Source organism: Stegostoma tigrinum, chromosome 27, assembly GCF_030684315.1.
Source record: "Stegostoma tigrinum isolate sSteTig4 chromosome 27, sSteTig4.hap1, whole genome shotgun sequence".
Taxonomy (NCBI): domain Eukaryota; kingdom Metazoa; phylum Chordata; class Chondrichthyes; order Orectolobiformes; family Stegostomatidae; genus Stegostoma; species Stegostoma tigrinum.
The window spans coordinates 4,030,208-4,044,286 of NC_081380.1; the positions used below are offsets into that span (position 1 = coordinate 4,030,208).

General features: G+C 43.9%; 1 protein-coding gene across 2 annotated transcripts in view; it reads right to left on the reverse strand.

Moving 5' to 3' along the window:
* The window catches only part of atp2a3 (ATPase sarcoplasmic/endoplasmic reticulum Ca2+ transporting 3), a 189,942-nt gene that overhangs the window by 40,571 nt on the left and 135,292 nt on the right, over window positions 1-14,079 (reverse strand). For both annotated transcript variants that reach the window (XM_048557266.2, XM_048557265.2), the window contains exons 10-13: window positions 11,086-11,188; window positions 8,062-8,193; window positions 6,202-6,324; window positions 1,712-1,930 (exon numbers count right to left, since the gene is read on the reverse strand). In XM_048557266.2, the coding sequence (XP_048413223.1) occupies window positions 1,712-1,930; window positions 6,202-6,324; window positions 8,062-8,193; window positions 11,086-11,188 (577 nt within the window). The remainder of the gene's footprint in view (window positions 1-1,711; window positions 1,931-6,201; window positions 6,325-8,061; window positions 8,194-11,085; window positions 11,189-14,079) is intronic.

The following is a 14,079-nucleotide window of genomic DNA, read 5'->3' on the forward strand; positions in this document are numbered from 1 at the left end:
TAGCAGCCATGCTGCACACAGGATTGAGATAAGTGACCAGGTAATGGATATTTTTTAGTTGAGAGTTAAATACTGGGTAAGTCCGAGGGATCTCGGGTGGTCTTTGTCGGTAATCGGTTTCAGAAAGCAGGCGGAGGCCTGGATTAACGCTGCATCTGAAAGCTGGCACCCCCCCCCCAAATGCAACCAATCCCCAGTCATGCGCAGTAACGCCAGCCCACACATTGTGCTCAGATCTCTGTCATAGCACACAAACCCCCTAAAACCTATCTGACTGAGAGATGCCACCCATCGAGCCCCGGCTTGAACACAGTTCTTAGCGGAGGTAATTGAACCACGTGCGGCATCATGCTGCCATGGTTAGCATTGCTGCCTCACAGCGCCAGGGTCCAAGGTTCAGTTCCAGCCGCGGGTAACTGTCTGTGTGGAGTTTGCACATTCTCCCCGTGTCTGCGTGGGTTTCCTCCCACAGGTTAGGTGGATTGGCAGTGCAAAAATGCTAATAAATGTCCAGGGACGTGCAGGCCAGGTGGGTTAGCCATGGGAAATTACAAGGATAGGGTAGGAGTGTGGGTAGGGGTGGGATGCTCTTTGGAGGGTCAGTGAGAACTTGATGAGCTGATTCCACACTGTAGGGATTCTATGATCCTATGCCCCCAGGACCAGAGCACCCTGTTTTAAGATATGCTGGAGTTAGGCCCGGGATTTGCCTCACTCCAGGGGAATATCTGCCACATTGTTTTGTTTTCTTAAATCATGGAGCTAAATTTAGTGAGGCAATATTAAGAATAAGATAAATTATGGAACATTTTATGGCTGGAAGAGTACTTTATATGTAAATGTTATACTTGGATCAGGAATTGCTCACAGTGGTGGGGAAGAGTGAATGGGAAGTGTTTAATGGTTTGAATTTCTTGGTTTGAGTTGGGCATCGAGTTGGTTCTGTTATTATATACTTCACAGAAGACTTTTCCAGCCAAATGCAAAGCAGTAAATTCTGGCTCCTCAGCATGGATATGCATCAGGTTAGAATGCTTAGCTGAAGCAGACAGCTTAGGATATATTCTTCTTGTGAGGAAGACATTAATCTGCAATAGAAATGTTATTTTCTCTCAGGAGTCAATTAAGTTCCTTCATAGTCAGTTGGTAGTACGGAACCTGCATATTACTGGGGAAAAAAGACAGTCTAACGATCGTTTTAGCCTTGCACTCATCAATACAGTTGCAAGAATACCCAAATTTCAAAAGGACGCAACAATTTGAACTGTTCGAGTCTTGACCCCTATCTCCTGCAAGATAAATTGTTGTTCCCATCATGATTTGGCATTCCTGTGATTCTGGCCTGGTGAGTGCAAATCAAAAAACTTTTAACACTATGTCTCCACCATTTTCCCAGCAACACTCATGCCCCTTCATCTTCAGGGTGTCAAAAGTTAGCTCAGTCGCAGCATTCGCATCTCGGAGCCAGAGGGTTGGAGTTTCAAGTGCCACTCGAGGGAGCTGAGCCCATAATCCTGCCTGATACCCTCAGTACAGTACTGAGGCTCAGCTACTTGAAAACTGCTGGAAAACAAAGTGCAGTGGGCTCTCATGATGCTCTCAGTTAAGATCAAGCATGAGGACGGAATAAGGTAGCTCGATTCTCAATCCCTCACAGCCCGTTTCCCTCCTCCAATGTCCACTGTTTGCAATAGAGTCAAGTAACTCTTACCTCATACTTGATGAATTTTGAAGGGTCTTCCAAGTCCATGTCCTCTTTCCGAGGTGGGTTATCACGAGTGGCTAGTGCAAGGCAGCGGAGGGTGTCCCGTCCTGTTCCCCATTCCTTGATAACACTCATGATCTTTTGCTTCAAACGAGGGCTCAGGGCCACCCTCATGGTGCCAGAACGGATGTAGTTGCAACGTTCAATGATCCCCTCTGGAGCTCCCTGAAAACAAATGCTTTCATCAGACAGGTAGCATTCTGCTGGCTGTTGAGTAAAAGGATTTTTTAACCTGCAAGGCGCAAAAATCATAGAATCTTAGAATCCTTACAGTATGGAAAGAAACCATCTGGCCCATCAAGTCTGCAGCGACTCTCCCACCCAGACCCAGTCCCTTGCCCTACAATCCTACATTTCCCATGGCCAATCCACCTAAACTGCACATCTTTGGACTGTGGAAGGAAACCAGAGGATGCAGAGGAAACCTACTCAGCCATGGGAAGACGTGCAAACTCCATGTAGACAGTGGCCCAAGGCTGGAATCGAACTGGGATCCCCAGCACAGCGAGGCAGCTGTGCTAATCTGAGCCACTGTCATCCCCGTATCCCGCTACATCATCGTAGAAAGAGAGGTTTCAATGGTTCTGAAGCATAAAGCGACTTGCCAGCTACGGTATTTTGAACGTAAAACAGAACTTAAAGCTTGATTATAATTCCTGAACTTGAAAAGGAAATATCTTTGAAATTCTTTACCTAAAGGTGTGAATGCTCAATCGTGGAGTAGATTCAAAGTTCAAAGGTGACAGATTCTCAGGGACTAAGGGAAACAGTTGACATGGGGATGGTCGGGTTGTTGTAGAAATAACACAGCATTTTAGAACAAACAAAAAGTACCAAGAAACTTGTAAAGGAAAACAAAATATGAAAATTACACAGCTAGAAACATGAAAACAGGTTGCAAAAACTTCTACATAACATATAATGAAGGGTGAGCAATACAAAGTGTGGGTCTATTACAGGTAGAAACAGAAGGTGCCATAATGAGTGGGGAGTCGGGTGTAAGGAAATAACAGACAAACTGAACAAATAAAAACAGAATAAAATACTGGACACAAAACATAATTCGTTTCTCTCTAATGATATGCAGGTTAGGTAGACTGGCCATGCTAAATTGCCCACAGTGGCCAGGGATGTACAGGCTAGGTATTTTGGCCAGGAGTAATGCAGGGTTACAGGGATAAGGTACGGGGGGTGGGTCTGTGCGGGATGCTCCCTGGAGGGTCAGTGTGAACTCAACAAGCTGTATGGTCTGCCTCGATAGGTGTTCCTGGACCCGATGAGTTTTTGCATCACTTTCTGTTTTCATTCAAGATCTCCAGCATCTGTAGTGCTTTGCTTTTAAACTATGATGATTTACAAAGTGCTGAAAGACATGGTCGTTCAGCTAATAGATGTGCTTGTGGTCATCCTCCAGAACTCTATGGATTCTAGAACGTTTCCTGCAAGATATTTTTCCCAAGCTCTGCACTTGATTCATCGAAGGTTATTCAAGCCTTTGTTACTGGAGTCCTAAATCACATCTAATCCTGTTCACCCATTTAAACAACAACAACATAGATTTGCATAGTGCCCTTAATGCTGTAAAATGCCCTGAGGAATGATACAAAACAGCAATACTGAGCCACATAAGGAGCTAGGTCAGATGACCAAAGGCTCAGTCAAACAGGGAGGTTTTACAGAGAGGTGGAGGGGGAAGGCAAAGAGATTTAAGGAGGAGTTTAGTTAGGTTTCAGGCAACTGTTGGCATGACCAATATTGGAATGAGCAAAACTGGGGTCACTCAAGAGGCCACAGTTAGAGTGACGTAGAAATCTTGGGAGGACTGTGGGAATCATCAAATTACATTGGCATCTGGTTAAATAGCACTTTGATGTTAAAGTCTGCAAATTGTTGCATGGCTTTTACACTTCACAATTTCTGCCACGTCCATCAACCCCGCATCACTGTCCCTATTTCCAGATCTCTGCATGCTGCTAAATCTGTGGACTCTTAAGCATTAATCATTTTAATTAATCCATCATGGGTGGCCACGGCTTCAGCTAGCCAAGCCCCAAGCCGTGGAATTTTCTCTTCCTAAATCCCTTGGGCCTTCCAGGTCTGCTTGCCACTTCTACATGTTTCTTGAAAGGTATACATCTCTCTGACCAAGCTGTTTGGTCTTCATATGCCTTATTGCCAGGTATTGCTCCATAACAGTAACCTGAGACATAATACATCACAGCTGCTGCATAAATTGAAGTTCTCAATGTTAGCTCGGGTCTTACTACAAACTATCAAGGAAGAGCTGCGTTCTTCGGAAGAAAGAGGGCACCTTTCCGATGAGTTCCGTCCCAACCGTTCAGGAAGATGTAAAATAGTCTGCGGTACTGCTTCAAAGAAGAGCAGGGAAATTCTCTCAGGCTCCCGTCCAATGCTCAACCCTCAATCAGAATCTTTAGCACCCGAGTAGCTCATTTGTCGCAATGCTGTTTGTGGGATCTTGCTGTGCACATGTGGTAACATTGGCTGTAAAGAGCTTTGGGAAGCACTGGTGGCAGGAGGTAGGTGATGGGAATTAAGATTTGATCCACTCTTCCTGTCAAGTGGTTAATGAGAGGGGACTCCGCCCTTTGCAAACTAGTTATCCGGCAGGAAAGCAACAGACGCAATTCAGTACTGAAGGCAAAACCCTTCACTGTGCTAGCTCAGGTCAGAACATCCAGTTTCTTCATACACTTCTGGTGTCCTGCAGCCACGTGCTTATGTCCGATAGCAAGTAACAGCCCAATGCCAGGCTCCCTCGATCAGAGTGTAGTGACAATGGCAGGGAACATCAAACAGCTCCTGAATTTAGGCTGCTTAGTGCAAGTGGGACAGAAAGACATTAAACAGACAAACTGCACTGCTGCAGAAATAGAGCAAATGTTCAGTCCAGAAACACTAGCTTCTATAATTTTTCTTATTAGTAATTGCTTGTGGATGTAGGTGTTGCTGGCTGGCATTTATTGCCCGTGCCTAGAGGGCCAGTGACTCAGTGGAAGGTAGATTTAGTCTCTGCTAAAGGGTGGTCTTAAAATCTTGAGTAATGTGCAATCACCCTTGTAATAAATTACAGATTCTGCTGCTGGACTCGGCTCCTGCCAGTACGTGACTGTGAGGAGATCCCAGCACAGAATCACAAACATCTGACAGCAAAGTCCAAGTTACGCAGAAATGTGCACAAATATATCAGAACATCTGCCAAGGACCACCTCATATTGCAATAATTGCTGTGGCAGAAACCATGAACAGAATGAACACTGTTCAAAGATAATGGGAACTGCAGATGCTGGAGAATTCGAGATAACAAAGTGTGGAGCTGGATGAACACAGCAGGCCAAGCATATTAAGAGCACAAAAGCTGATGTTTCGGGCCTGGACTTTGTTCAAATACAGGTTAAGCAAATAATACCATTGGCACCACTTTTTAAAATTTCAATGTTGTGTTCTTGCTTAATAAAACCTGAAGATGTGAATGTGTCTGCCCTGCTGTCTGTGAATATTGGGTATACTGTGGCCCCAGCAGGGTTCTCCTGGCTTCAGAATGAATGGATGAAAAAAATCCTACACGTTTCCCAGATTCCAATTCCTGATCCCCCTTCGATTTTGTTTTATTCAGGTGAAGTTGGCAAGGCCGTTATTTGGTCTTTGACTCGAGTGGCTTAACAAGGCCGCTAAGAGTCAACCACATTGCTATGGGTCTGCAGTCATATGTAGACCAGACCAGGTAAGGATGACAGATTTCATTCCCTAAGGGACGTTAGTGAAATAGCTGGGCTTATACAAACAGACGCCTAATAGTGTATATGGTAATACTTAGACTAGCTTTGTTGGTCAGGATTATTAACTAAATTCAAACTGCACCAGTTGCCATGATGGGATGTCCCCAGGTCATTAAGCCTCTGTCTCTAGATTACTAGCCTAGGCACATGGACACTCTGGCACCATCACCTCTTCAATGGCAGCAAAAATTCATAAGGTCAAACTTCTTAAAACTAAAGCCCCAATATATGCCTTACGTAGACAGAGAGTCACCATATCCAGTCTGCAGTTCATGCTTAAAGGACTGAAAAAGTACTCTGGGCCTCAATGTTAATCAGGTGTTACAATTGTAAGGTAAGATAGATTAACAGGGCACCAAACAGTTGCAGGGCAAGTTGGTGCAAACCCCAGTCCATTTGTCAGAAATTGGCTGGAGACTGCACAGAATGGTTCTTCCGAAGGGGTACAAACCTTTCGCATAGAGTGTGCCCGTAGCATTGCTGCCTTCAAAGTACCCTTGAGATGTTATAATGCTCTGTCCCTTCCTGTGACTTGACCTGATGAGCTGCCTTCCTCACACGGTCAGCAGTAGATGTTAGATTCTAAGTAACCCACCAGGGCAGATGAGTTCTCTATCATGTTGTGGCGCTCCTTACCTTCACAAACATTTTGCTTCCTGAATTCACTGTGGGTTTGGTCGGAGAGCAATAAACGGACATGGATTTGCGATCACGGGAGAATTCAAGGGTCACTTCCTTCTTCATGAGTTGCTTGATGGTCTGCCGAAAAGAAGGTGGATGTTAAGGATTTAAGCACAGGTGGGGTCAACCGAGGAACGTTTTATAAATAGCATAGCAAAAGAGCCAATTAGAAACAGTAAGAGTCAACGAGATATTCAAGCAGCGGTGAAATGACTACTTTTCAGGACTTCACTTCTTGATTTTTACATTTTGGTTTACAGGGCTCCTTTTTTCATTCTCACTAGCTCATTTATTAGGAGCTCCAGTCACATAGGAACAAAATGACCTGCATTTAAGTTGAGATAACACTGTGTGGAGCTGGATGAACACAGCAGGCCAAGCAGCATCAGAGGAGCAGGGAAGCTTTCGCCTGTTGTGTTCATCCAGCTTCACACCGTGTTATCCCAGATTCTCCAGCATCGGCAGTTCCTACTATCTCTGCATTTAAGTTGACATTATCGGTATTTAGATTCTCCCAAAACAGAATTAGAAGACTTCATCAATATCCTCAACCCTCCACTGAACTTAAATACACAAGGAAAACATTAATTTCCTGGGAATAGTATTTAAATCACCACAGAACAACAGGCTTAAGTTAGCAAAAGTATTTTTGTAACAACTGCCACATACTTCTGTGCACAAAAAGGCCGTAGCCAAAACATTGTTTCTGTGAACTGGTAAGGTCTCAGCTAAACAGACATGTCGGTCTCAAATACAGTCATTTCACCTCAGGTAAATCACATTGAGATTTGATAATACATAAAGACATATCCTTATGAAATAAAATGGAGTATCCAGTTGACAGTACTCGTTACAATGCGGCCCAGTGGATTTTTCTCCAAATTGCAGGGGCTACTAAATGCCTGCAGCTTTAAGTGAGTTACTCAACACTCATTTGCAAGGAATTAATTACTTTAGTGGCTTCACGATTTCCAGGATTCCAGTTAGCTTTGTTGGAAGATTTAAAACCACATTTTCCCCTCTACAGCTTCTCTTCCCTTTTTGCAGATCGCTTTCTCTCCTCTGCTTTTTTGCTCCTAGCTCTGCTCCTTTGCAGGCCCCATCCCCCTTCGCGGTCCATCTTCCTGTCTCCCATTCCGAAGACCCCACCCTCTTTCCCACCTAACAGCCTCCCTCTCCCTTTCCGCTGTTCACAGCTCAACACTCTCCACCCCTTCCTTCGCAGTGCCCCCCAACCCTGTCATAGTCCCTCTCTTTCTTTCCCTCTTAGCTGTCCCCTTCTTCTTCAGAGAAATGTTCTGCCGATCTGGGCTCAAACCCCACCATGGCAGCTCATGGAATTCAAATTCAATTTACAGACATGGAATTCAAAGCTGGTCTTGGTCACATTGACCACGATTCATTATTGATGGTTGCAAAATCCCATCTGGTTCGTTAATGTCCGCGAGGAAAGAAAATCCGCTATCTTTACCCAGTCTGGCCGATACGTGTCTCCATGCCCACTTAATTGCACTCTCAAATAGTTAAGCAAGCTATGTGGTTCAAGGATACATAGGGATGGAGAGCAAATGCTGGCCTTACAAATGACACCCCCATCAGATGGAAGCGTGAAAAATATTCTGAATCCATTAAACTATGCCTCCCAGCACCTCTCCCTGCATCGACTCTACCCATTCCTTTCAGTATTTTGTAAGTTTCAGTCTTTCTTCAAAACTCAAGCACTCTATAAATAAACGATACAAAGGCCACGAAATTGTTTCTCTACATTTCAACAATGTGGAACAATTTGTGGCGGTCACAGTAACGAGTACTCACGTTGTTACAAAACGTTGCTCTTTCTACTTTGCTGATACCGTGGAGGTCAGTGTCAAAAACGTTCATCTTTTCCACCAAACATGTGAGCGCAGTTTCCGTGGCTTCACCAACCTTCTCATAGACTCCTTTTGCCTGGGGTACAAAAGGGTTAGCAGCATGTTTTTAAGCAGATACAAACAGAGGAACAGCATATGGTCATTCAATATGGCCATGACTGATCCAACATCTTTTATACACCCCAACCTTATCACCCTGGACATTGACAAATTTCTGACGAACAGCAATCTGTCCCTCAAGTATACTCCAGAGGTGGAGTTTCCATGGCCCTCTTTGGGAGAGAATTCTAAAGGTTCACAACTCTGGCTTAAAAAAATCTTGCCCCTCTCGGAACTATTTGAAATTAATGTTTGAATTGTACCTCCTGGCTCTAGGCTCCCCAGCTAGGGGAAACATCTCCTGCATCGACTCTACCCATTCCTTTCAGTATTTTGTAAGATTCAGTCTTTCTTCAAAACTCAAGTGAATACAGGCCCAGTTTGTTCAATCTCTCTTCACAGGGCAGTCCTGCCATCCTGGGAACACGGCTGGTGGGACCTTTGCTGCACTCCGTTTGCAGCAATATTTCACTTGTTGTGATAAGGAGACTAAAACTATACACAGCACTACAGATGCAGTCTAACCAAGCTCCTCAACAATTGAAACAAGATACCAACTTAGCTGTCCCCTTCTTCTTCAGAGAAATGTTCCGCCGATCTGGGCTCAACTCAAATCTTTTTGCAGGACTAACACTCCATTAGCCTTCCGAAGAGCTTACTGCAGGTTAGCGTTCAGTGACTTGTCTCATCTTTATAATAGAGTCTAGCAAGTTCCCATTATTGATGTCGTTGCCGATCACTCAGCAACGAGTAGGATGGTCCACCGAGGAAATCTATTCCCCTTTATAAAGCCTTCTGACTCTGCCTGCTTTGGACCCACACTTATTTTCCTGGCACATGGCTCTGGAAATGGTCTTGAGATTTTTGTTCAAGGTCCCACTTTTTAATTTCTATTCCAACTCCCTGAAGTCTACCTCCAGGACCTCATCGCTCTTCCTATGTTGGTGGTCCCAATGTGAACCACAACCTCTGGAAGATGATGCCTCCCCCAGAAGGATTTCTTGCAGCTACTCCATGACAATCTTGATCCTGACACCAGGAAGAGGCCTCAATATCCTGGAGTCATGTTTACTGCCACAGTGACACCTGCCTGACCCCACTGACTATAGAGTTCCCTATAACCATCTGCCTTCCATTCCCTGCCCGCTCCTATCCACGAACCTGTCCAAATGTCTTTTAAATGTTGTAATTGTACCTGCATTACCACTTCTTCTGGCAGCTCGCTCCATCTACACACCATCTGTGTGTGAAAACATTAACCCTCAGGTCCCTTTTAAATCTTCCCCCTTTCACCTTAACCATGCCCTCTATTTTTGGACTCTGCTATCCTGGGGAAAAGACCTTGTCTATTCACCTTATTTATGCCCCTCATGATTTTATAAACCTCTACAAGGTCACGCCTCAGCCTCCAACATTCCAGGGGGAAAAGGTCCCAGCCTATCCAGTTTCTCCTTGTAGTGTACGCCCACCAGCCCTGGTCTTATCCTTGAAAATGTTTTCTGCACTTTTTCTAGTTCAAAAACATCCTTCCTACAGCAGGGTGACCAGAATTATACATATTATTATAAAAGTGGCCTCACCAATGTCTGAAAACTTCCTAATGGGAGAAAAGAACTGAAGTGTGACCAGCACAACAATAATATTTTGAACTACCCACAGGAGACTTTTATGTTACAATAGATTTGTGAATACTGCTCAAAGAGAGACCAGTTGGTTCGTGAGTCAACTCTTGCCAAGGTGTTACCATGGACAGACCCGTGGGGTGATCCAGGCTCCCCACACTCGTGAGCAGTTCAAATACAAAAGCAGGCTTGAGTATATTCCTTTAGATTACAGGAAGTAATTCCAGCATCTGAATATATGTTGCTACTGATGAGTCTAAATGAGACACACTGCAAACTCAACTGAATACACTCAAAATTAACTGAAAACTATCAGGATTGCTTAATGAAGGTCAGTCAATACAATTAATAATACTGATGAGCAAAAGGGGAGCCAACTAATATTAAGTAAATCTAAGAGACATGTAGAGGAGGAGCACTGCCATGTGAAAACGGGACACAGGGGTTAGTCAGGGAGTAAGAAAGTCAAGAGACTGATGTTTGAGCTGCACACTTCCACGTGTGCCAGAGCAGGTGGGTAGGCAGGACAGCCTGGGCACAATGCTGATGAAAACTAGGGAAAGGCAGAGAAGAAAAAAAAGCAGAAGTCAAGAAGCTCTGTGTTAAATGACATTCAGCAAAAGGCAGCTAGTGGGTTAATAGCCTGCCAACAGATCTTCAAATTCTCAACACACGATTCACTGCAGGGTGTGAAGAATACTTGTCACATCTATAATAGACTTCTAAGGAACTAAGATTTATGTAATGGTCCATTTGGAGTGATGGATGCCATTTGACATTATACTCTAAAAAGATTAAGCAATAATTTTTGATTCATACAACGACACACACACCCCATCAGTGAAACTTATATCCCATTCTCTCCCACACAGTCACATACACAACCTGACAATTAAACACATACTTTTTTTTAAAACTCTTTCTTAGAGCCCTATAATTCCCTACCCTGCACCCATGCGCACACCTTCACACCCCTTCAATGACACACACCGATACACCACAACCAACGCCCCGCTCCAAGACTCAATTGCACTGACGCGCGCACTTCGTTGTACCCACCAAAGAATGGGTTGAAACACCATGAAAGCTGGGACTTTTAAAAAGGTACAGTACAATTTGAGCACTGATTGGTTTTATGGTAGTTTAATGCTTCTGAGAACAACACAGATGAAGCCCTTAGCAGGAGTCTTTTCTAAAAAAAGACTGAAGCAAAAGGTTGTCATTAAAACAAATAAAGCTGCACTCACCTCATTGTAGTCCAACGAGGAGTCATTACACAGTGCACAGATAGTAGCAAGTTCCACAAGCCCACTGTATTGACTGGGTTGGATGGGCTTGTCTCCCATTAATCTGCAAAGAACAAAAATGTTTTTGTTCAGATCCGCACCATTGCAAAATGTCTCACGTGATAAAGAGTATGTGTCCGTGTGTGCGTGTGTGCGTGTGTGTGTGTGTGTGTGTAAGGGGAGTGGGGGGGGGGGGAGGAGAGAGAGAGAGAGAGAGAGAGAGAGAGAGAGAGAGAGAGAGAGAGAGAGAGAGAGAGAGAGAGAGAGAGAGAGAGATACACACACAGACAGAGGGGCACACAGGTAGAAGAAACAACTTTTGGTGCATGTATACGTTAAATCTAAATTACTTTCCATATCTGTTGCTAGGGAAGAAATCACCAAAGCAACCATTTATTCAGTGCAAGATTACATAAATTTCAGAGACACACATTAATGACCAAACATCCCCAACTTCACACATTTAGCTACAAATAGTCCTCAAGTCATAAAGGGGACAGGGGTAGTGATTGGTGACCAAGGTTACAGGATGGTATCTTTCCTTGTACTACTTATTTACAATTCATTAAGTTATTTGGGTGAGCATTTGCATAACTATGAGTCATCATCATTGGAGCCCTGGAAGTCTGATAGTGCACTGCTGGTGCAAGAATAATTACACCATTCTTGTGCACACTATCTTTTTACACAATCTGCAAGCTCCAATTACACTTGCTGGTCTTGAATAAAATGTCATTTCGGTCTAAGACAAGTACATCATTTTCTACTAGATATCCCATAGTCCTTTGGAGACGGAATTTCTGGTATGTTCTGGAGCCATCGTTTGTGGATTGTGAGCTGGTCATTAGCAGGCTGCATCAGTGCATACAATGAAACTTGGGAGATCAGTTTAGCTCAGTCGGCTGGACAGTTGTTTTGTGAAGCATTGTGATTCCAACAGTGCGGGGGTTCAATCCTCATCACTGACTGAGGTTACCATGAAGGACTTTCCTTCTCAACCTCTCCACTCGCCCAAGGTGTGGTGGCTCTCAGGTTAAATCAAATGCCAGTTATCTCTCGCTTAGTAGAGAGCACCAGAATATGGCAACTTGATTTGACAATGAAACATTGTTCAGTGGCCAGCCCTCCCCTACAAAACATCCATTCATGAATATTTGACATCTGGTCCATGTCTAAGCTGCTGATACAATTCACTCACTTACCTCTGGCTCTTCACGCCAAGTGTAAAAGCAAGCGGTGGCTCCAACTTCTCAAATGTTGCACCATGCTCTTTGCATTTCACCTCCTATATCCCACACACAGCACCTAGACAACTACATCCTGAAAAGCAATGAAACCCATAGGGACCAGCACCTCACTCAAAATGACCAATGATACAACGCACACCAATGTATGTGTTTTAATTCCACTTCCTCTGTGAAAGTAGACCTCTGCCCTTGCTGAATCCAATGCATCACAAAGACAGCAATATCAGGGCTGTTTGTGACAACATGATTCATGCTGTAATCTCACTGAGAAGCTGTGGCCCTATTTAAGCTGTTCCTTCATTTGGGAACAGTGCTGGGACTGGTACCACTTCCAGGTCTGCCTTACTGTCATTCTGAAGGACTGCATGACCCTCCCTTCCTGTTCAATAAATAGTGTTACATCATCAATGATCACTTTGCAGGCTGGCACCATCTTTCGTAGTGGAACTGGAGTCAAATGTTGCGTCACTGGAAGGCTGAAGTCTTGTTCACTGCTCTGGGATTTTCTGGTCAAGAGAGAAAATTTTGGAATATGCATTTGTCAAACTGGTGTCCATCTTCTTAAACCACTCTTGATCTTGTACATATCCAGGACAAAGTGGATCGCTTTTGTTCAAATATTAACTGCAATTCCATAAAGAATTCTTGTGCATGTTATTGCCATGTCCTGCCACTGGAGATCACATCAAATGGAAGGGGGTTGATATACATTCCACTCAAATAAAAAAAAGCACACTGCAAGAGCTTTGCTTTATTGTGTTGACAAAGGATCCATCGTGGTTGCAGACAGGAGTAACATTGCCAACCTATGGACCAGCATCTCATTGATCCACTATAGCCACTGCCCTAAAATATCTCAGTCTGGTTAGTCTGCTTTTACACTCTCTCTGACATTTACTTTATGATTATACATTTTCTTGTATCCTTGGAAGTCTCAGCTCCTTGACAGCTTGTTCTTACAGTCACTTCTAACAAAACAACAGTCATGAATGCTTCCTCTCCCTTTTCATGGTCTTTGACTACAAGACATGTTCGTGCAACTTGGTCTGATGTGATGTGACGCAACTGATCTGTTTCAAAAGAAGGATCAAAAGGATTAACAGAACTTTGAACAGTGTTCGTGGCAATGCTCACATCGTTTCCATCTTGCAGTCGTGGTTGGCCATCTTTTGTTCAATACCTCGATAATTTGCAATCTGAGAGAAGCCATTTTCTGCTGTCTCTGGGTGCTCTGCCTGTAATTCCACATCAATATCCAGGTAACTTTCTTTCATCCTGCTAAAGATAGCTCACACAGTTGACTCAATTGTAAGTGAAGGAACATCACAGCATGGAGCGAGCATGCAAATCCAGTTAGCTATCCTTCAAGCTGATAAACAGCCAAAGGTGATGTGATGGCTGAGGAACTAAAAAGTCACGGTGTCTTCATTATTAATAAAGTTGCTGCAGTGACTAAGGAGCGTCCGAAATCTCTTGGAGATGGAGCCATCAAAATCAGTGGAGCAGGCAATCTGAGCAGGCTAGATTGTAGGCACAGTCCTGCTCGTCACCTGGAAGCATTGAGAATGCAAACTTACATCAATCTCTGCTGAGATTTACACACAACCTTGTGAACTCAAACACTCATGTTGTAATGATGGCTACCACTGTCATAACCTGCCACAATCAACTACAAATCAATGATACAGGCCTTCAAGGACAGGCATCT